This window comes from Drosophila hydei, unplaced genomic scaffold, assembly GCF_003285905.1.
Source record: "Drosophila hydei strain 15085-1641.00,03,60 unplaced genomic scaffold, DhydRS2 tig00000090-arrow-arrow-pilon, whole genome shotgun sequence".
Lineage (NCBI taxonomy): Eukaryota > Metazoa > Arthropoda > Insecta > Diptera > Drosophilidae > Drosophila > Drosophila hydei.
The window spans coordinates 1932455-1953559 of record NW_022045662.1 but is presented as its reverse complement, the minus strand read 5'-3'; the positions used below and the strand labels follow the sequence as shown (position 1 = coordinate 1953559).

General features: G+C 39.4%; 6 protein-coding genes across 6 annotated transcripts; 3 read left to right on the top strand and 3 right to left on the bottom strand.

The window, feature by feature from the left end:
- Positions 1-140: 140 nt before the first annotated feature.
- On the top strand, positions 141-1102 carry LOC111594265 (tRNA (guanine-N(7)-)-methyltransferase). Its single transcript, XM_023307492.2, has 4 exons — positions 141-265; positions 332-746; positions 807-908; positions 967-1102. The coding sequence occupies exons 1-4, from the start codon at positions 141-143 to the stop codon at positions 1069-1071; spliced, it is 747 nt and encodes a 248-aa protein (XP_023163260.1). The 3' UTR covers positions 1072-1102.
- A 28-nt stretch (positions 1103-1130) lies between these two features.
- LOC111594264 (RNA 3'-terminal phosphate cyclase) lies at positions 1131-2443 on the bottom strand. Its single transcript, XM_023307490.2, has 2 exons — positions 2350-2443; positions 1131-2290 (listed from the first exon to the last, which is right to left on the bottom strand). The coding sequence occupies exon 2, from the start codon at positions 2278-2280 to the stop codon at positions 1201-1203; it is 1080 nt and encodes a 359-aa protein (XP_023163258.1). The 5' UTR covers positions 2281-2290; positions 2350-2443; the 3' UTR covers positions 1131-1200.
- A 52-nt stretch (positions 2444-2495) lies between these two features.
- LOC111594266 (DNA damage-regulated autophagy modulator protein 1) lies at positions 2496-4142 on the top strand. The gene is made up of 4 exons (XM_023307493.2): positions 2496-2672; positions 2747-2868; positions 3038-3425; positions 3485-4142. The coding sequence occupies exons 1-4, from the start codon at positions 2608-2610 to the stop codon at positions 3648-3650; spliced, it is 741 nt and encodes a 246-aa protein (XP_023163261.1). The 5' UTR covers positions 2496-2607; the 3' UTR covers positions 3651-4142.
- A 148-nt stretch (positions 4143-4290) lies between these two features.
- Positions 4291-6383, bottom strand: LOC111594262 (cyclin-L1). The gene is made up of 3 exons (XM_023307488.2): positions 5646-6383; positions 4679-5560; positions 4291-4615 (listed from the first exon to the last, which is right to left on the bottom strand). The coding sequence occupies exons 1-3, from the start codon at positions 6239-6241 to the stop codon at positions 4321-4323; spliced, it is 1773 nt and encodes a 590-aa protein (XP_023163256.2). The 5' UTR covers positions 6242-6383; the 3' UTR covers positions 4291-4320.
- Positions 6384-6460: 77 nt separating this feature from the next.
- LOC111594261 (DNA topoisomerase 1) lies at positions 6461-12292 on the top strand. The gene is made up of 9 exons (XM_023307487.2): positions 6461-6773; positions 8114-8331; positions 8399-8807; positions 8907-9512; positions 9584-9669; positions 10277-11406; positions 11483-11733; positions 11807-12000; positions 12071-12292. The coding sequence occupies exons 1-9, from the start codon at positions 6747-6749 to the stop codon at positions 12171-12173; spliced, it is 3024 nt and encodes a 1007-aa protein (XP_023163255.2). The 5' UTR covers positions 6461-6746; the 3' UTR covers positions 12174-12292.
- A 3780-nt stretch (positions 12293-16072) lies between these two features.
- Positions 16073-20647, bottom strand: LOC111594268 (protein singed). The gene is made up of 5 exons (XM_023307498.2): positions 20330-20647; positions 17870-18290; positions 17238-17807; positions 16920-17168; positions 16073-16449 (listed from the first exon to the last, which is right to left on the bottom strand). The coding sequence occupies exons 1-5, from the start codon at positions 20532-20534 to the stop codon at positions 16356-16358; spliced, it is 1539 nt and encodes a 512-aa protein (XP_023163266.2). The 5' UTR covers positions 20535-20647; the 3' UTR covers positions 16073-16355.
- Positions 20648-21105: the final 458 nt, after the last annotated feature.

Genomic DNA, 21105 nt, shown 5'->3' with positions numbered 1-21105 from the left:
CTGTCAACTTAATTTTTAAAAAATTATCGAATAGTACCGATTTGAATAGTACCGATTGGCATGCATGTGCTGAGCACATTTGCTGTATGAGCCAATTGTTGATGTACAATATTTCATAAATAATATAATATACTTACTAAATGGTGGCCAACAATCAGGAGAGTGAAGCACTGCCCGCGACGTCAGCGGTAACTGGACTGCCACAGAAGCGTTTCTACCGTCAGCGAGCACACTCAAATCCCATAGCAGATCACAGCTTTGATTAGTAAACATTTCACTTGTGATATTTGTTTGGATGTGGAACTCAACTAAATTTTATCATATGTTACAGTCCTGCCCGGCCAGAGGATGTGGACTGGCGCTCACTGTATCCGAATATTGGCAACGATCAACAAGTGAAATTTGCCGATATTGGCTGCGGCTACGGCGGATTCCTTGTGACCCTCGGCGAAATGTATCCCGAAAAGTTGGCCATTGGCATGGAGATACGAGTGAAGGTCTCTGACTATGTGGTCGATCGCATTGCAGCGCTTAGGTTGAAAAACGCTAATGCAGCGACTAACTACCAAAACATTGCCTGCATACGCACCAATGCGATGAAGTATTTGCCCAATTATTTTCAAAAAAGTCAACTTGAGAAGATGTTCTTCCTCTATCCCGATCCGCATTTCAAGCGCGCCAAGCACAAGTGGCGCATAATTAACCAGGCCCTTCTCTCCGAATATGCTTATGTGCTAAGCAGCGGGGTAAGCAATTAACATTACCTCGATGATCTCGCATCTCTAACTGAGCTACATTATATTTAGGGTCTGGTTTATACAATGACGGATGTGGAGGATCTGCACAAATGGATAGTGTCACATATGATGCAGCATCCATTGTTTGAACGACTTAGTGACGAGGAAGCAGTAAGTTGTCTTTGAATATAACTTGATGAAAGTGCCATTAACGGACGTATATTTCTAGAATGATGACCCTATAACGCCCAAGCTCTATCAGAGCAGTGAGGAGGGTGCCAAGGTTGTACGCAATAAGGGTGATCATTTCTTAGCTATATTCCGTCGCATCTAATTTGACAAATATATACACATATATATATTTATATTTTAACATAAATAATTTAAGTATGTAACAGACAATAGTTTATCTGTATGCATGTGTATGTGTGTGAGTGTGTCTGCGTGTGTACGTGTGTATGTTTTATATATATGCATTGCATTGCCCAATGCCCTCACAGCTGATGAGCGTCTGCCCAAAATTTCCATATTCAATTATGAAGTTGACCCCAGCCATTTGCTCGGCCACATAGATGGCAGTTCGTGTGTGCTTGGTTAATGCTCCAGCCCGAACACGTGAGCAACCAGTGGCCAATGCCATATAGATGATGAGCTGATCCTGCATATGAGCATCCACACAAATCTCATTCTTAATGTAGCCTGCCAATTCGCAGGAGGCATTCGATCCAATCATGTGCCCATCGATATTTTTCTCACCCACTGTGGCTGCACCCATCATGCAACCAGTGCTGGTCAATGCTGTCAATATGATACCTGCACCATTATCGCGGGCTCTGTCTGGTGGATGCTTGAACACCTGTATATTGCATTCATGATCCGGCCACAAGCGATGTATTTCACGTTCTGCCGAATGCTGCATATCGAAGGCAATGCATTTGGGTAGCCGGCCGGCATAGTAGGCAGAACCTTTTACCGACAGAAACTGGCCAAAGTCATTTAATTGCACTGCATTCAGGGTCCGCAACGGCTCCACCTCGAGCACGCAGCGACCATTGCCACGTGGGTAAAAGCCGTGATGAAGGACCTTCATATCGAAACTAACGCCGAAACGCTTCAAATTGGGCATAAGCACTTGCTGCATGTATTCCGCCTGCGGGGAAAACGAGACATTTGTGCCGCCAATGACATCGATCCGAGACGTGGTGCCACTGAACAACAGCACCGGCATGACCATCTGATAAATGAGCGTTATACTCGCTGCGGTTCGTGTGTCTACCTTGTACATGGAGCCGGCAATGGTGCGTGGGGTGAATGTCAACTCGGTGGAGTGCAACGTATTGCCATTCACTTCGGCATTAGAGATGTCCCGCAACAAATTGACGCCATGCAGATGCTGGTGTGAAAGACCCGGTTTCGGGCGATTGGCACGTATTTTGACCACACGCACCGGACGATTTAGTATAACACTTAATGCTAATGCATTGCGTAGAGCCTGTCCGCCACCTTCCAAATAGGAACCGTCGATTTCCACAAAACAACTCATACCCAGCTGCCTGAAAGCGCACAACAAATTAAATTTTTTTTTTCGATTTGAATATAAGCGTTTACATACCGACTTTAGCAATTTCTCAAATGTTTTGCTTTTGATAAATATGTTAATTATCTGGATTTTGATTTCAAATGTCACTTTAGTTTGTAATTGATGGTGATGGACTTTTCGAATTATATCGATTGTCGTTGCACATATTTTGTAAGCTTTCCTTTTATCCGATCAAGTTGGCAGCGCTGCACTCCCGTTGCATGCGAAATTCGTTCTGCGCAATAAAAATATTGAATTTAATTAAATATTTGCTGCATAGCTACTGGCATTATGTCAAATGTTTACCTATTGCCAGTTGCTTCGTTTCTCATTTTTCAAGTGACTTTTCTAGGCACGTAAGTCATTTCATCCTGTCTTCCTTATTGAAAAAATACCCTTATGTTATTGTTCGTATTTGGCGCATTTGCAGATATATTTTGGCCGTATTAGAGGGGCATGTAGTGCCCACAGTGCCCTACATAAGCGATGCAGCCACTTATTCACCGGAGAGTTGTATTTTTGGGCAATTAATAAACATTGGCAGTGTTCTATGTGAGTTACGACAGATTTAATAACGATTCGTATCTCGAGTGCAACGAAATGAGTCATGGAGTTCTGATTTATTTATTCCCCCACTCTAATTCGAGCTCACTCCCTCCTTATCTCTCTCTCTCTCTCTCTCTCTCTCTGTATTCCTCTAATGATCGTTTATCATTTTAAGTGGGACTTACCATCTATGTTCGATATCGCCATATAATGCAATTGAGCGAGCATCATCCGGAATTGGACGCCGCTCTACTGCGCCACAATCGTCTTGCTTTGTGGTTTGGCATGCTGTCCTGTCTGGGAATAAGTTTTGTGGGTAACTTTCAGGAGACAAATGTACGGATTGTGCACTTCATTGGCGCCTTCTGTTGCTTTGGCTGCGGTACTTTATATTTCTGGATGCAGGCATTGATCACGTACATCGTTTATCCCATGGCCGGCACAAGGAAAACGGCCCACTTACGTCTGGGCATGTCCGTCTGCTGTACGATCCTTTTCATTGTGCTCGCTGTGACTGGCCTCATGTCCCATATCCTGTTCGATGGACAGAATCCGAGGAAGTGGTAAGTCTCAATTTTGATCGGTCCAGGCCATACAATTAAACAATTGATTGGCATTTCAGGTATCCCTCGGATGGTGGCTGGTACTATCATGTGATTAGCACTATATCGGAATGGATTATTGCCACCATATTTTCATTTTTCATACTTAGCTTTACGCCTGAGTTTAGAGATGTTTCGCTACAGCATCCGCAAATTTCGTTGGTCTCTTCCACTATGGTCGTATAGATGATCTATTCATTTTAATCTATTCCGATATTGTCTATGCAAATATCTAATGATTCGACAGCGGGTCACAGCTATAGATGTACCTTTGACAACAAAGGATATGATCTACACAGGATATGCAAGCTGCTATCATCTATTGCCTAAGTACCAATATGTAGTCTAGGATTTTAATCATTATCAGCTGCCCCTAATGGAATATATATGAACATACATGCAGATAGATCATGTATTTTTTGTTCGACTGGATCAGCTAAATGGAAAAGAATTTTTAATAAATCTGCACACGAGTTGAAACTGGCATTCAAACAGCACTCGGCAGAATTCGAATCAATTGAAATTGTTTGTTAATTATTTTTGTTTCCAACTTTTGCTAGCAAAGTTGCTGAAATTTATATATATCTCTTTTGTAATGCGCCTCATTGTGATATAATACTAGTATTACAGGCGAAATAGCGTTTTTTTCTATTTCTTTCTCAGCGATCAAACAATATAAAATGCATTATACACATATACAATTAGTTTACATTTATTAGTTATCAATTTTACTTTTCGTTTTTTACAGTGAACTTCAAAATTATAATTCTCATTCAATCAAAATAAATAGAAATGTAAAATATAAAATGTAAAAAAAAACATTTTCTGTTTCAATTAGCATAAAATGTTGTTTTTATCAACGTTTGCGGTCTCTGGAACGATCGTTATCGCGATGCTTGTGTCCGCCGCGGCTATTGTGCCCGCTACCAGCTGCGCTACCTCCTCCACCACTGCCAACGCCGGCGCCGCCGACACCACCGGTTCCGGTGCCTCCTCCACCACCTCCGCTGCTACGGTGTGAGTAGCGACTGTGCGACTTGCCGGAATTGGAGCTCGAGTTACGATACTTATCGCTATCGCTTACATTATTGCCCGGATTGCTGGACCGCTCCTTTTTTATATAATAATCGGATCGTTCTCTTGACGATTTCCTGTAAAATAGTATAAGACACGTTAAATGCAAACAAGAGCTGTTAAAGCTGAAGCAGCCTTACCTCTTGCGATGCTTGCTGTGCGGCGAGCTGGATCGCGTAGGCGAGCGCGAATAGTGGCGCGATTTCTTTTTGTGCTTAGGCAACGATCGTGAACGTGATCTGGACGACCGACTTCTATCTCGATCGCGATCACGTTCCCGGTCGCGATCACGCTCTCGATCCCTATCGCGTTCACGATCACGATCGCGATCTCGATGCGACTTCTTGGAACGCTCACGACTTGGCGAATGGCTGCGCGACCGTGAACGTGGCGTGCGTGATTGCGTGCGTGTGCGTGATCGCGAATGTGATCGGGAGTCTTTCTTCGGAGACTTCTCAGTAGGCAGCGGTACGGCACGCTGTATAAATCCTCCCCAGGCATTGTGCGAGCCATTGTTGCGATCCACCGTGATGACCGCTGGGGGCGTATTTGCCTCCTTAGTCTTATTGCGGGCATCGATATAACGCTTCTTTAGTTCCTCGACAGCTGCGTCCAGCTTCTCCACAATTGGCTTGGCTCGTGTATAAAGCTCCATCACTCGATAACAAATATCCGTAATATTGGCCATAGGCACACGAAAGATACCAAACCACGGCGGACTATGCGGCAGCGGTATATTCAGCTTGCGTGCACTCAAATATATGCATGCACAGGCAATTGCCTCCGGCGTATAGCGCATGAAGACATCCGTGCGCAACGAATCGTTCATAAAATTCCATGACATTTGCATCAGCTTCTCATGCTTTTCATACTGCAACACTTGCAGATACATTACAATCAGCTTATGCGGATGCTTAACATGCACACAGAAGCCCAATTCTTTTAGCACTCGGCGCTCCGCCTTGATCACTTGTGTCTTCAGATTCGTATAGTACTGATCCAGCACCATGGGCGCAATTTCTCTGCGAAAGAAAAAATGAAATGAAATGAAAAATAAAACCAGAATAGATGTTAAATACCGAATGTAGGTTGCTCTGTATGACTTACTTTTGAGCGCGCACTTGCTTGATGTGATGGAAGACGTTGATGACATCACGTATGCGACGCGGCGCCTCTTCAATTTTGGAGGCAAGGCAGACACAGCTCATGGCCACGGTTTCCATGTTGTGACGGACAAAGCTCTTCGAATAGAAAAAGCGCTGAAAGAGCACCTGGCCAGTGGCCATGGCCACCTGTGGCAAACGAAGCAGTATGCCCGCAGTTTGTATTAGCTCACAGCCAAGAATGCGCAAATCCTTTTCCGTTTCATGATCGAGTCCATCCTGACTGGATGGGGTCGCATCAATTTTCTCCTCCGGTATCAAGCTGTTCTCCAATGTTAGCACAATTTTGTTAAAAAGACGGGGATACATGGGCTTGGCTGCGTCGCCATCTGTTCCATCATTTCCAGTGCTAACAGCAGCTGCGTTTCCGCTGTGCGTATTATTTGAGATGTTCACGTTGTTCGAGTGCACTGAGCTGACGGTAAGTACATTGGTGATTGTTTGCAATGCTGTTGCCGTTACTGTTGACGTTGACGTTATGGTGGTATGGATGACGCCAGTCGTGGCGGTGATTACACTAGTTGCACCACGACTGGCCATTTCAGTTCCAACTTATTACTTTATTATTTTTCCAGATTCCAAAAAAATGCTAATGTATATTAATTTGTGAATTTCCAGCAGTGTGCACCCAAAAAACGTTTGCAAGAAAACTAAAAATACTGAAATAACGCGTCAGCTATTAGTTATCGATATTCAGTGTTCGAAAACTATCGAAAATTAATAGCGTGCAATGTGCACATCTCTAAACAGCATACAGTTCGAAGTAGATTCGGTACGAACGTGTTCGCGTGGCCGCTGCGCGCTGTAAAAGAAAGAGACTCTTCTAAGTGTAATATTTGGGGACTTAGCAAAAAAATATATGATTTTGTAGTATCGCGCAGTAAATGCAAAGGCACAAAAAGTTGTTGCAATCGTGTGTATCGGCTTTTAACAACTGATAAATACATATTAACTACAATATATACAAGTGTAGAAAATAATAAAAAAAAGTGAAGTTGGGAAAAAAGCCGTGAGCGCCGGACTGCCAACTGAGAAATTGTGCAAAATGAGTGGGGATGTGGCTGCTGAAAATGTAAGTAATTTTGAGACGTATTTATTTTTATGTAATTTTCATCTGCTCGGCGAGTGCATTAAAGAAAGGGGCAAATGTGTTGTTAATTTTCATGTGCAAAAAAAATGCATAAGCACTTGCAACCAGTGCAAGTTTCGACCGACCTGCGCCTAAATCATGCGTAGTCGCATTGCAATAAAGAGTAAAAGGCCTTTTGGTAATTTACGAAAATGGCGACAATGCATGCAAGTAGTAGCAGGCAGAGGCAGGCAGGCAGTAGGAAAACGACGAGAGACGGCAACGACACAACGACAATGTGTATTTGGCACAGTGTGACCGATTTTCGCTGCTCTAAATACTAGTGTGGTATTTTACGTGCACAATAATTGTTATTTTCTAAAGTGTATTGTTTTATTTTTTATTTTTACAATTTTTTATTAAATTGGCGTTTTCTGCACTTACACACAGAATTTTTGCTAACCCATATGTATCTATGTTGTTCGTAGGACTTAATAGAAATATAAAATTTGAAGATACCTATTTGCCGCTTTGGTTTTTGAAAAGAAATTCAAATGAAATGCAGTTGTTCAATTCTGCTGTAGTATTTTGAGGCTTGTATAAATTTGGTCACACTGCGCAGGGTGCCGAAGTAATCACATGTGTGTACATACATATATACATGTACAAAAGAAACAGCCTTGATCTGCTGTTGCTGTTACACCTTACGTTAAAAATAATGCTTGCCTGAAAGTATGAGCAGTAAACGTCAGAAACATCAGTAACGGTATCATCTTCTATATGGTCTGAACATTCACTGCCCTCACGTGTGAATCCTGCCAACTTCCGTTGGTATATCTTGCCTTTTTAATTTTTTTCTCATAATATATTTGAATTTGTTAGGGTTGATTTTTCACCACGTGGTGGTGTGGCATGGTGTGGTGTGTCCATCTCCACTTACATATAAACCCACACACGCGTGCACATCTATAGAGTTTTGTAAATCATTGACAATTGACTTGCAGAGTTGCTACTTAAATGTGTCACACACAAACACAGCCACACACACTTCTACATATGCCCACATTCGATCGCACAGGTAGCCAATGCTTTTCTTTTTCTATTAAAGTTAAAACCAGACATTTTATTTACACCGTTGTGTGTGTCTATGCATAGCATAGCATAACTGCGAATGGGCTCGAAAATATTGTTAAATGTATTTCCATGTATAATTTCAAAATTTGTTAGTGAATAACTAAAATGGATTGTAGCTCAGCTGTCTGTATTCCAATCCGAAACTTTATTGTTCATTGTGTTTGTTTGTTTCATTTCATATCATTTCTCTCCTTTGATATGTCTTACAGAATGTACACGTGCAAAATGGCGGCAGCTGCGAAGTGCAATCGAATGGTGTAACCACAAATGGACACCATCACCACCATCATCAGAGCAGCAGCAGCAGCAATAAACATAAATCATCCAGCAAGGATAAGCATCGTGATAAGGAACGCAGCAGCGAGCATAAGAGTTCAAGCTCTTCATCTAGGGAACATAAAAGCGGAAGCAGCAGCAGCAGTAGTCGGTAAGCGTCGAATACAATTTTTATCTATTCATTGATTTACTGAAGTTTTAATATACCATGTTTACAGCGATAAGGATAAACATAAAAGCAGTAGCAGCAGCTCTTCAAGTGGCAAGGACAAGCATAGGGATAAGGAACGGGATAGCAGTAACTCAAATCGAAGCTCTTCGTCGTCATCGTCCAGCCATCGCGATAAGAACGGCAAGCATAAGTCTTCGTCTAGCCATCATCATAAGAGTGGCAGCAGCAGTAGTAGCGGCTCGTCCTCCAAGGACAAAGAGCGTCGCGACAAGGATCGCAGCAGCAGCAACTCCTCCAGTCGGGATAAACACAAGTCTTCGTCATCATCGTCTTCGAGTTCACGTCACAAGAGCTCATCGTCTTCATCATCATCGAAAAGCAAACATTCCAGTTCTAGACATGGCTCATCATCGAAAGATCCCTCCTATGATGGTGTATTCGTTAAGCCAGAGCCCGTCTCACAGCCACACACGAATGACCATACTGATCCCTTGCAGTTGCAGTTGCAACAGCAGCAGCTTCTCCAAATGCAGCAGCAGCAATTCCAACTGCAGCAGCAGCAGCAGCTCCAGGAACAGCATCAGCAGCTCCAAATGCAGCAGCAGCAGCATCTCCAGCAACTCCAGCAACAACAACAGCAGCAAATGCAATCCGAATGCAATGGGTATAAAAATGGCTACGAAGAGCACATTGTCGATGTTAAAAAGGAGGAGGAGAACTTTGATTTATCGCAGGCTAGCTCCTGTGACTACTCGATGTCGCAGTTCAGAGCGGATGAACCAGCGTTTGTGGCTAAAGAGGAGGCCACCTATGCAGAGGATGATAGCGCGTTAAACGATGATGATGATGATGACGACGACGACGATGATGATAATGACAATGACAATGACAATGACAAATATAACGATAACAATATGAATATTAATAACGAAGGCGAGGACGAGGAAGAAGATATGCCATTGGCCATGCGTAAGCGCAAACAAGAGCCCTCCGATGAAATGGACGGAAATGGAGACGATGACGACGATAACATTCCGTTGCTTGCGCGCAAAAAGATGAAAAAAGAATCAAAGGACAAGAAAAACAAAAAGAAACGCCCCAAGGTAGAGATGGATGACGAATACGGCAGCGCGAAACCCAAAAAGAAAAAGGTCAAAAAGGTAAACAAGGAAGAAAAAACAATATAAAATATACTGGAAATGGTTCAATAAACGTTTTAAATGTTTTGCAGGAGAATGAAATCAAGCATGAAAACGTTTCCCCAACGAAGCGTTCGCGCAAAGACAAAAAGGACGAAGAGGAGGAAGTGTGGAGATGGTAAATAACTCTTTATTAATCATAGTATCAGAATTAACAACTACACTTGCGAAATAGATAGGCAATCTTTTATAAAAATATTCATAGCTCTAAAATGTTCACAAATTCCAAATTTGTGAACGAAAGTGTATTAGGTAATCAACTTTTGGATTTAAAAATTCGTTAGCTTAGTTATATTAACATTTATGCGGTTGTGTGTGCGGGTGTGTATTTGTAATTTTTGAATGTCACTGACCTATATTTTTTGAAAGTCACATTTGGCAGTGACACGACTGCTGCGATGAGTGTGTAAACTTTTTTAACCATTCGCAGCGAAACGCGTGCAACAGCTGTGAAGCCAAATACTAATTTGCGGTTATGTCTGATACTCGTTGCATATTTTTTTTTTTATTTAATGCGTTATGTGCGCGCAAATTGCAACAACTTTGCTGTCGCTGTCGATGCTCGCGGCAAAACGTGAATTTTACGTTATATTCAAACAGCAACGATACGCAACTATTGTTGCTACTATTAAAAAAAATTCCAGCAACAACAATAGCAACAACAACCATAGTAATAACAGCCACATCAAGAAAACTAAAACAAAACGTGCTTGTACTATTTTAAGGTGGGAAGAGGAGAAACGTGAGGATGGAGTCAAATGGTCAACTCTCGAGCATAAGGGACCTGTATTTGCACCACCCTATGAGCGTGTGCCCCGCAATGTGCGTTTCTTTTATGATGGCAAGCCACTGGAGTTGAGTGAAGAGACCGAGGAGGCGGCTACATTCTATGCAAAGATGTTAAATCACGATTATTGCACCAAGGACGTATTCAACAACAATTTCTTTAAGGATTTCCGCAAGACAATGACCCCCAAGGAGAAGGATATCATTAAAGATTTTCGCAAATGCAATTTCAAAGAAATGCATGACTTCTTTCAGGCTGAATCCGAAAAACGTAAAGCAGCCACAAAAGAAGAGAAGCAAGCGAAAAAGCTTGAGAACGAGGCTCTAATCAAGGAATATGGTTTCTGTATGATAGATGGTCACAAAGAAAAGATCGGCAACTTTCGTTTGGAGCCGCCAGGTCTGTTTCGCGGTCGCGGTGAGCATCCAAAGATGGGAATGATTAAGCGTAGAATTGCGGCCGCCGATGTGTCCATCAATTGTGGCAAACAATCAAAGGTGCCACGACCACCGCAAGGCGAACGCTGGAAGGAAGTGCGTCATGATAATACCGTTACTTGGTTAGCATCCTGGACGGAGAATGTTCAGGGTCAGGTGAAATACATTATGCTGAATCCATCGTCCAAGCTAAAGGGCGAAAAGGATCATATTAAATATGAGACAGCCCGCCGGCTGGATAAATTTATTGACAAAATACGCGCCACCTATCGCGACGAATGGAAGTCGAAGGAGATGCGTGTCCGCCAGCGTGCCGTTGCTCTGTATTTTATTGATAAGCTCGCACTGAGAGCGGGGAATGAAAAAGATGAGGATCAAGCCGATACCGTTGGCTGCTGTTCGCTGCGTGTGGAGCATGTGCAGTTGCACAGGGAGCTTAATGGTAAAGAGAATGTTGTCGTATTTGATTTTCCTGGTAAGGATTCCATACGTTATTACAACGAGGTCGAGGTGGAAAAGCGCGTCTTCAAAAATCTCGAACTGTTCATGGAAAACAAAAAGGACGGCGATGATCTTTTCGATCGCCTCAATACCCAAGTGCTAAATGAGCATCTCAAAGAGTTAATGGAAGGTAGTTAACATATAACTTATATAACTATTGCTCAGGCTAGTATACTATTTATTTTATTTTTTAATTCCATTAACAGGTCTCACGGCTAAAGTATTTCGTACATATAACGCATCGAAAACGCTGCAAAACCAATTGGATCTGCTGACTGATGCGGACGCTTCGGTTGCCGAAAAGTTGTTGGCCTACAATCGTGCTAATCGTGCGGTGGCCATCCTCTGTAACCATCAGCGGTCCGTGCCCAAAGGACATCAGAAGTCAATGGAGAACCTAAAGGAGAAAATACGCGCCAAGCGCGATGCCATTGATGAATGCGAGGCCGAATATCATGTAAGTGAAGAACAAATTAATTGCCCACTGGAGATCACACTTAACATTACTGGGGAATGTCATCTTCAAATAGGATCTGAAAAAGGCGGCCAAGCGTGGTTCCGTTAAAGAGAAGGTTATTGCCGATAAGAAGGGCAAACAAATGGAACGTTTGAAGGATCAACTGAAAAAATTGGAACTACAAGAGACTGATAGAGACGAGAATAAGACCATTGCCTTGGGCACATCCAAACTAAATTATCTCGATCCACGCATCACAGTTGCCTGGTAAATCCACTAGCTATTTGTTATTTTCGAAGATTGCAAGCTAATGCATTGATCTCTTTTTATCGTTTAGGTGTAAAAAGTATGGCGTGCCGATTGAGAAAATCTTTAATAAAACGCATAGAACCAAATTTCTCTGGGCCATACATATGGCCGATGAGAATTATCGTTTTTAAACAATTGTTTTTAACACAACCAAACCAACAATATTTAAAAACTACACAAACCGATAAACTCATGCACACAGCGCAACAGGAAAAAATATTTGAGCGATGACCAACCTAAATGTACCGATCATACACTCACACGCACATACCCACCCACACAGAGGCAACTAATCAGTGTTTGTTAAAAGTCGTCGGAACATGGAACAAACTTTATGGGGTGGCAAACCTTCTTATCGACTTATGCAAATGAATGTATATACAGAAACAAAAGGAGGAATACAAGAGAATGCTGTGTATGCACACACATAATCGATGTGAAATTTTTCGGTAGCTTTTGTTTTGGTTGCACACACAGTATATATTTATATATATTATTTTTTCTAATGCCTATAGGAGTGTTGTGCTCTACGCTGAAGTTTAACTTGCCAGCAATGTAGTCACAAGTGCTCGCCAACTGTACTCAACCACGATAATACAAACATACAAACACACACACATAAGAGAAAGAAGTTAATAAATAAATAAAGCGAACATGCACACACTACTAAACGCAGACGTACGCGCACACAGGCGTACCTATGCATGAGTGATGTATGTGGGTGTATGCGTATGTGAGCATACGTGTGTGTGTCAGCGCCGCCGGAGAACATAATTTTTGTATGTTAATATATATACCTACGTCTTACAAAAATCAATTATTTTGATAGGTTATTATTAAAATTATTATTATTTTTTATTACTAAATAAAATAATACTATATATTTTTTTTTTTTGTAAAATTAACTGTATGAAAGAGAATACATTTTATGTTTATACTTATAGTTGATCTTCGTTTAGCAAAAAGTTTATACCTACAATTTATAATAAAATTTATAAACAAAAGAGAGAAAAACACATACATATTATTAAGTGCTAAGTGAAGAGAAACCTTGTAGCCCACTTTTAGCATAGCATAATTTATTCGATTAGAACAGCGAAGAAGCGCAATTGGCGAAGAGAAAAAAAACACACAGAAATACAAACATAGAGAAAAAGAAAGCAAATTTAAATACTATATAATTACGTTGTAATTGTGCACAACAAAATGGCCACATCCAGATATTGAATGTATACCTTATATACAAATACTTATATTTAAATTTTAAAGCAATTATGTTATTTTTTAAAGTTCTTTTTAGTTTAAGAAGGCCGCGTGTTTTCACTATTTTTATGCTAATTATCCAAAACTATTTTGCTTTGTACAAAAACTGCAACCACAACAACAAAATGTTAAAAAAAGGAAAATTTTATTTTTGTGTTTGTTTTTCATTCATTTTCACATTTAAAACGACCAGCAGCACACACACACAAATAGCCAGGTTTCAAATTATGTTCTTTACAAAGACATTAACAAATGTTAGATAATTGATAAAAACAATCAAAAGCAGAGAGAACAACGCAACAAAGAAAGAGAAAATGAAAACAAGACAAGACAGAAAGAAAAAAAAAACAACAAAAAACAAACATTAAGAATGCAACTAAGTTATAAATGAGAAATCCACATTATGAATAGGATTTAATATGATTATTATAACGTGCAATTAAGTGAGATAAATAATAAAGTTTGATCGATTACACAAATAAAAGCTAAAACTGTAAAGAAAAAAGAAACTGAAAACAACACTAATTTAGCACCTTGACAATTGATAAAGTAAAAAAGTCTTGGTAAACCAAAATCTATGTATGTAGTAGTATTTGTATTTTAATTATGCGAATTGTGAAAAGGGAAGATGATGAGCTGTTGGATCTGGGGGGTGGGCGGGTCACATAGAAATACATGCATTTGTATGTAAGTATCGATATGTGTATGAACGTACATTATTCTTATTCTCATATGCAGACACTGTGCAGACGAATTGTATTCAAAACAGAATGAAAACAATGTACGTACACATATGTAAGTATGTGCATGTGTGCACATGAACTCATGCTATATATATATATATATATATATATATATATATATATATAATTATGTTCTTTATATATATATATATATATATATTTAAAAAGATTAATTTTGTCTTATATTAAAGAATGTGACGCTTTTAAAGGTAGCAAATTGGACAAGTCCTGTACTGTCTTATGAGTGTGTGTACACATACACTCACATAGACACAAATATATATATATATTTATAAACACCCACATAAACTTGGCATATTAAAATATAATGTAAGCAAAGAAAAAACAGAAATTGTAAGTTTAATGTAATTGTAATGGAACGATGCAAATATACCTACAACACATACACATACACATACACATAATATATGTATATATATATTTATATATATATATGCGCATGTGTATATGTATACATACATTTAAAATCTGAAACAAATTGGACTTTAATTTTTGCTGGGATAATAAACTTTTTGCATTTGGCTACAGTGGCAACTTTTTATACAACGAAGAAAGCTTTACGTATGTACTTGTGCATGTGCGCAACAGTTACATACTTATATTTGTCCCACTCAAACTTCGTATTTGCTCGGCTGCTCAGCGAGCATGCCATCCGAATCCCAAAAGCCTCTTCGATGGAGCGAGATGGCAGATATAAGAAATAAAAAGTTTATTCGATCGTACTGCGAACCATTGTTTTTGCTTTCACTCAGTCGCTCCTTGTTTGTGTCTATGCACATGCATTTCCGCCATTTTATGTGGACAGTAAAAAGGACGCAGAAAAGACTAAGCTTTTCAAAGAGAACAAAGCTGAAAGCAAATAGTTGATACAAAACTCCAAATGAAAACATATAGTCGATATGTTTTTAGGTATGTTATATATATATTTCATATTATATCATTTATTATACATAATTTCCGTTTCTTTTTATTTTATTCCTTTTCAGTTTAAGCGACTAAGTTGACAGATTTTTTACTTCGAGTGACAAATTGATTCAATTAAACAAAAAAAAAACCATTTATATAAAGATAAGAAAATGTGCAAGAGAAAAAAAAACAAAAGTATTATAAAATTATGTAATAATAAGAATAAATATGTAACAAAAATTGACAAGTGACATACGTCTATGCTTTTCATAATGTTATGTAGGTTAGCTTAAAAATCGGATATTGCTGGATTTTGCGGGTATCAAAGTTTTTTTTTCTTTTTTTTGTTAATTTTTTATTATATTATTGCGCTTAAAACTAAGTTTTGCATATAATAAAATTGCGTGAATGCGTATGTGTGTGTGTATTTGTGTATTTTGTTTGTGTGTGTGTGTGTGTGTGTGTGTGTGTGTGTGTGTGTGTGTGTGTGCGTGTGTGTGTGTGTGTGTGTATGCGTGCGTGTACTTGTGTGTATCTGTGTAGGTGTGCGTGTGTATTGTTATTGTTATTGTTCATATCTCAATATGTATAAATATATAAATAAATTTATAGGAATATGTGTTGGTTTTTAAGCAACTTTTTTTGTTTTTTTTTTTTTAAGTTTTTTCGTTTAATTTTTTTTTTTTTGCTCTTCTTAAGTTAAGCGGCCCTTTTTTGTTTTAAAAAAGCATTACAAATCGAATAAATATATGTTTATATATTTATACATATATATTTATATATTTATATATATATATATATATATATGTATATTTTTTTTGCTTGTTGCTGATATTGAAAAAACGGAAGGACTTGCGAGAAAAGGTGTTTTCACTTCCTTCCTGCTGTTTGTCAATGCTAGACTTGTTTGTTGTTCTTGTATAAACGTATAAAAAGCTAAATAGGTTTGTTTTTAAAAAAATCTTCTATATATATATATATATATATATATATATATATATATATATATATATATATATATATATATATATATATATATATATATATATAAATATATACATTTATATGTATATATGTATATTGATGCATAAACATGCCTCCTATCCTCAAGAGTTCGCATGTAGGATATATTTTTGTGCGACTTTTTTATTGTTTATTTTGACTCTTATTTTGTTTTCACTTTATTTGATTATTTTGCGTTCAAAAATTCCTGGATTTATTTTTGTTTTGGACTTAGTCGACACCTTGCTAAAACTCTAAAAATTGATACGTGTTGTTGTTGTTGTTTTTGTTGTTGTTGCTGATGCTGTTGCTGTTAGATTAGAAATATTGTTGCCATTGCCAAACACGTGCTGTTGCATCTGCATCTGCCACTGCAATCTAAAACTCCCATTGTGTGGCGGAATCGGTGCCGTCATCTAGCAATTTAAAAGCCCCATTTTTGGTGGCACCCAAATATTTGCCCTGTTCCGATCTGAAAAGAAACGAAATGTCAACATCAAATCGTTCTAAATGGTCTATATGGTTTGAATCACAAAGCCGTTAACAGTTTTCCAATGATCGGCAATAACAGTCTGTACGTGTAAGAGTAGGTAGGTATGTTAGTAGCAACTAGCTGTGAACTAACAGCAAGCTGTTATGCGCAGGTTACAATGCTAACAGAAAGCTGTTAAGTGCAGGTTTTAACACTAACAGCAAGGTGTTAAGTGCAGGATGCAACGTTAACAGCATGCTGTTAAGCACAGGTTGCAACGCTAACAGCTGACTGTTATTGTTTCCTTTACTGCACAGGCGATGTTAAGTGTGTTGCCGCTAAATCCCTTTGAATAATTCCAATTGGAAACCACTTACAGATCTGATTGAGCCATAAAAGTGGATTTGTCTGCCAACTGATTCTAAAATCTAAGCTTCTGTGCTGTTGGGAATTGTAAGATTGTGATTTACCTTATGCAAATTCGTGTTGGCTCACGCAACTCCAAAAAGAAGCCATCAGTGGGCGAATCAGCGTCCACCGAAATGCTCTCGCCCTCAATGCGCCAGTATTTGCCGCTGTGCGCCTTCAAATGAACCATGCCCTTCTGTGCACGTTCGACCAAGATGGTCTCATAGGTGGCCTTGTTGCACTCCAGCTTTAAATTGCCGGGCGTGCGATATCCAACAAAACCTTGCTCGCACTTCAGCACCAAAATGGGCCTAAGACCAGAAATAAGATCGGATGGGATGAGATTATAAATTGATGCAACTGAGAGTTAATGCGCTTACCGATTGATCAAATAGAAATAGAATTTGGTAATCTCCTCAATGGACTCGGAGGTGGAAAACAAATGTCCCGAACGCTTGGTTGCCAAGAATTTGCCGTTATTGGCGCGGAACGAGAGAGAACCGTCCCCATGCCAGATGAGCTCGAAGAGGGCATCGGCACAGCGACGATTGCCAGTGGCCTGGATGCCACCGCCGGCCGATAGACACCAATAGCGATCCTGTGTGGTGCGCAATGCCCAACGGTGCGCTGACCAATCGTACTCCAGCTGGAACGTTTCATTGTCGCCTACCTCGTCCTGGTTGGCGGTGACATCGACGCCCTGCTTAACGCTCACATAGCGCAAATTGAGGCCGGCAATGAAGGAGGCCTGCGGCAAAGAGTCCTCCAGCGAGAACAGCTCATCCCTGGTCACAGTTGAAGAGCGTGATTTCAATACAGCCTTCGAGCCAATTGGCGATAGATACTGTCCCTGACGATCGCGCAATGCCAAATGTCCGCCATGATATTCAGCACTGAACAGACAATCCTCATTGCAAACCACCTGCAACTTGCCATTGGCATTCAGATATCTGAGCAAAAGACAAGTTAAGCATATTAGTTAAGATTCAGATAATCGAATGGTATATCTAACTTATTGTTGCACGTGTGCAGGGCATATCGGCCGCCTTCCTCGGCGCGGAATTCGAGGGTGAAGAGCGTATCCTCGCCCCAGGGTATGTTCGCATCCACATGTATCTCGTCCTGCGATTCCGATAGATGCGCGAATCGTTTGCGTCCAATCGAACGCAGATTCACCTGCGGCCTGGCCGCCAAATGAACCGTCCAGAATTCGCTGGCGCCGGGCGTCTTGGCAGTGCAGACGAGTTTGTCGGGCGTGCCGCCCAAGAAATAGCCGCGCGACTCATTCTTCAATGCCCAACGGCCGCTGCCATCCTCGCTGACGCTGATCTGAAAGCGGCTGCCCGCATCCCGCTCCTCGCTCTCGCACAGCACATTTCCAAACTGATCGACCGATAAATATTTGTTCAGATGAGATCGTAAGTAGATAATACCTGTGCAATAAAATAAACAAGCAAAAAATAAACATTAATATATTTCCTAAGCTAAATTTTAATTAAATACTCTCCAATACTTTATATTGCCTTTCTCTTTATGCATTATATGTTGTTTGCCAAAGTGCATATACCCGCTGTTTTAAAGTAAAGCAACGTAAATTAATGCTGCGCTCTCACCTTATTCTTTGCACACTCTCTCACTATCTCCTGCTCTTTCACTCTTGCATGAATTGTGTACGCTATTTGCAATTGCTGTACGCATAACGGGAATTCCAACAACAACAACGGTCAGCTGTCAATGGCAAATTAGCGATGGCACCTCGCGCACACACACAGCAAATGTGCAGCAGCTCACAATGACGCTTAATTAGTTATCGATAGGCGGCTTAGACACAAAAGCGCTCGCTGCTTTTAATACCAATTAATGTTGGCGTACAGGCAAGAGTATATTCGTTCATATATATATATTAGATATAGGCAAGAGACTTGAAATGTTTATATATATAAATGTATGTATTTGTATATATATATTTTTAAAATTCTTTCACATGAAATTTTAAATACATGAAAATTTTTTTGGCTATAATTTTTTTTTGTTCTTATCGATAATTACTATTGAAATCTAATTTGTATAGCATACCTCAGGGCTAAAGATGTAACTGAAAAGAATTGAATGTAAATATGCAAATAACTTTTGCAGGAATACGCCTAAGTTTCTTTTATGCGCTATCAATGCTGCTGGTTTGCTCTTCCACCTATTCTACCACATTACAGGGTATCTGTCATTTAGTCTGACTTTAATTTGATTGAATTTCTTTTCGGAAATTTCGTTATTTTGTTGTTATTATTAAGCAATTTAGCTAAAAAATTATCGTTTCGCTTTTGAGCGTCGATTTCAATTTGGCTGAGCCATTTTAATGGCCGTTACGAATGCCAGAGCTTGGCTTTCGACTAAATATTTTATATTAATTGCCAATGGCAACAACAACAGCATCAGCAACAGCAACATAAAGAGCAAACGAGTTGCTTTAATTATAATTGCCAAGCGAGCCAACAGAGCAGAGACCAAAGAGACCCGAGACCAGAGACCAGATTAGCCAGACCTGGCCTGGCCTGGCTTGGTCTGGCCAAAGCCAATTGCAATGCCGTTGCAAATGCGGCGCTGTGGCATGCAACATGTGGCGTCTCTTGATAAATGATGCCAAATTCGTAAAACGCTTTGTTTTACCTGCACTTAAATCTATTTGCCAGCTGCAAATTGTAACAATGATTTATGTTATTCAATATGTATATATATATACATACATATATACATATATATCATTATATATCTATATATAGCTATTTATATATATAAACCAAAGCCACAGAGGTTCTTTTCTCTCTCTCTCTCGTTTATGACTTAGCTAACATGATTTATAGCCCGCAATTAAATGCAGCCAATGCTCGTAATCATTAGCATTATCATTATCATTATCATTAAGCATTATCATTCGTCATTATCAGAACTTTATTTCCATTTTCATTTTCATTTTCATTTCATTTGCATATTTTCTGTTTCTGTTTAGATTAATTGAACCTGCTTATCAGTGGAACTAGTTGATAAGAGCCCTAGCAGCAGTACAGTGAAAGCTCGCTGTGACGAACAAAGGCGAAAACGAGACCTCACACCACTAGTACAGTTATATTTATGACTTGCTCTCGTTTAGGTTTATTTATGCTATGTATATATAATTATATATAGATATTGTAAATAAGTACAGTCAACATTTTTTGAGGCGATTAGCTAGAGGCGAAAACTATATTGCTTTCAACCATTTTCACTTAAATTCCGTATGTTCGCGTGGATTCGCATTGTTCTAAATATGTATTACCATATATATATATTTATATATATATAGGTATATGTCGAAAATTGGGCGTTATTTATCGTCATATATAATTCTAACTACTACTACTTTCCTTATATCTTCGACTCTCTTATATACTCTTAAAAGATCGTAAATATCCGATCTATATACCAGTTCTCTACTCACTTTCACCGGTGTTCGATGGCTCCAGGGTCCAGAGCTGCTTCTTCTTGAGGCTGGCCCCGTTGGCATTGAGCTTGAAGCCAAATGTCTCGGCGGTCATGTACTTGTGCTGTCCATTGATCAGACCGATGGTCCACCAGCCCTTCTGTTGGTTCTGTGAGATGATGTCCCCATTGCTGTGGCCCAGCTCACAGCTCTGGCCGTTCATGGTGCTTATGGGTGCAATGGTGGCGGCTGTTTCACAAAACTCGTTGATCCAAAAAAAAAAATACAAATCGCTTGTGTGTTGCTTGTGTTGTGTTGTGTTGTGTTGTGTTGTGTTGTATTTTGATGTGTTGTGTTGTGTTGTTGCTGCTGTTGTAGTTGTTGTTGTTGGGAAGCCGAGATCTTCTTAGTCTTCCACTTGCTTGCCTGCCTGCCTATGTGGTATACAAATGTGTAGAAAAAGTATATGTTTAATAATATATATAAATAGTAAATGTGTATATTATTTAAATTTGATTGAAAAAACATATTGTTTGGTTCGAAAAAATTTATCAACTTGATGTATGTATTTAAAAAGTATGTATAATGCAAAAGCGTAGGTAAATAATTCATAATCTTCGAGGATTCATTTATATATTTATATATATATATATATAAATATATATATGTACATATGTTAATTTGTCTGTATGTAAATGAGCATTAAACTAGTTGCTTCATTTGAACAGAATACTCGACTCATTTCTTGACGTGCCAAAGCTCGTAGACAGGAAGTTCATTTAAAACATAAAATC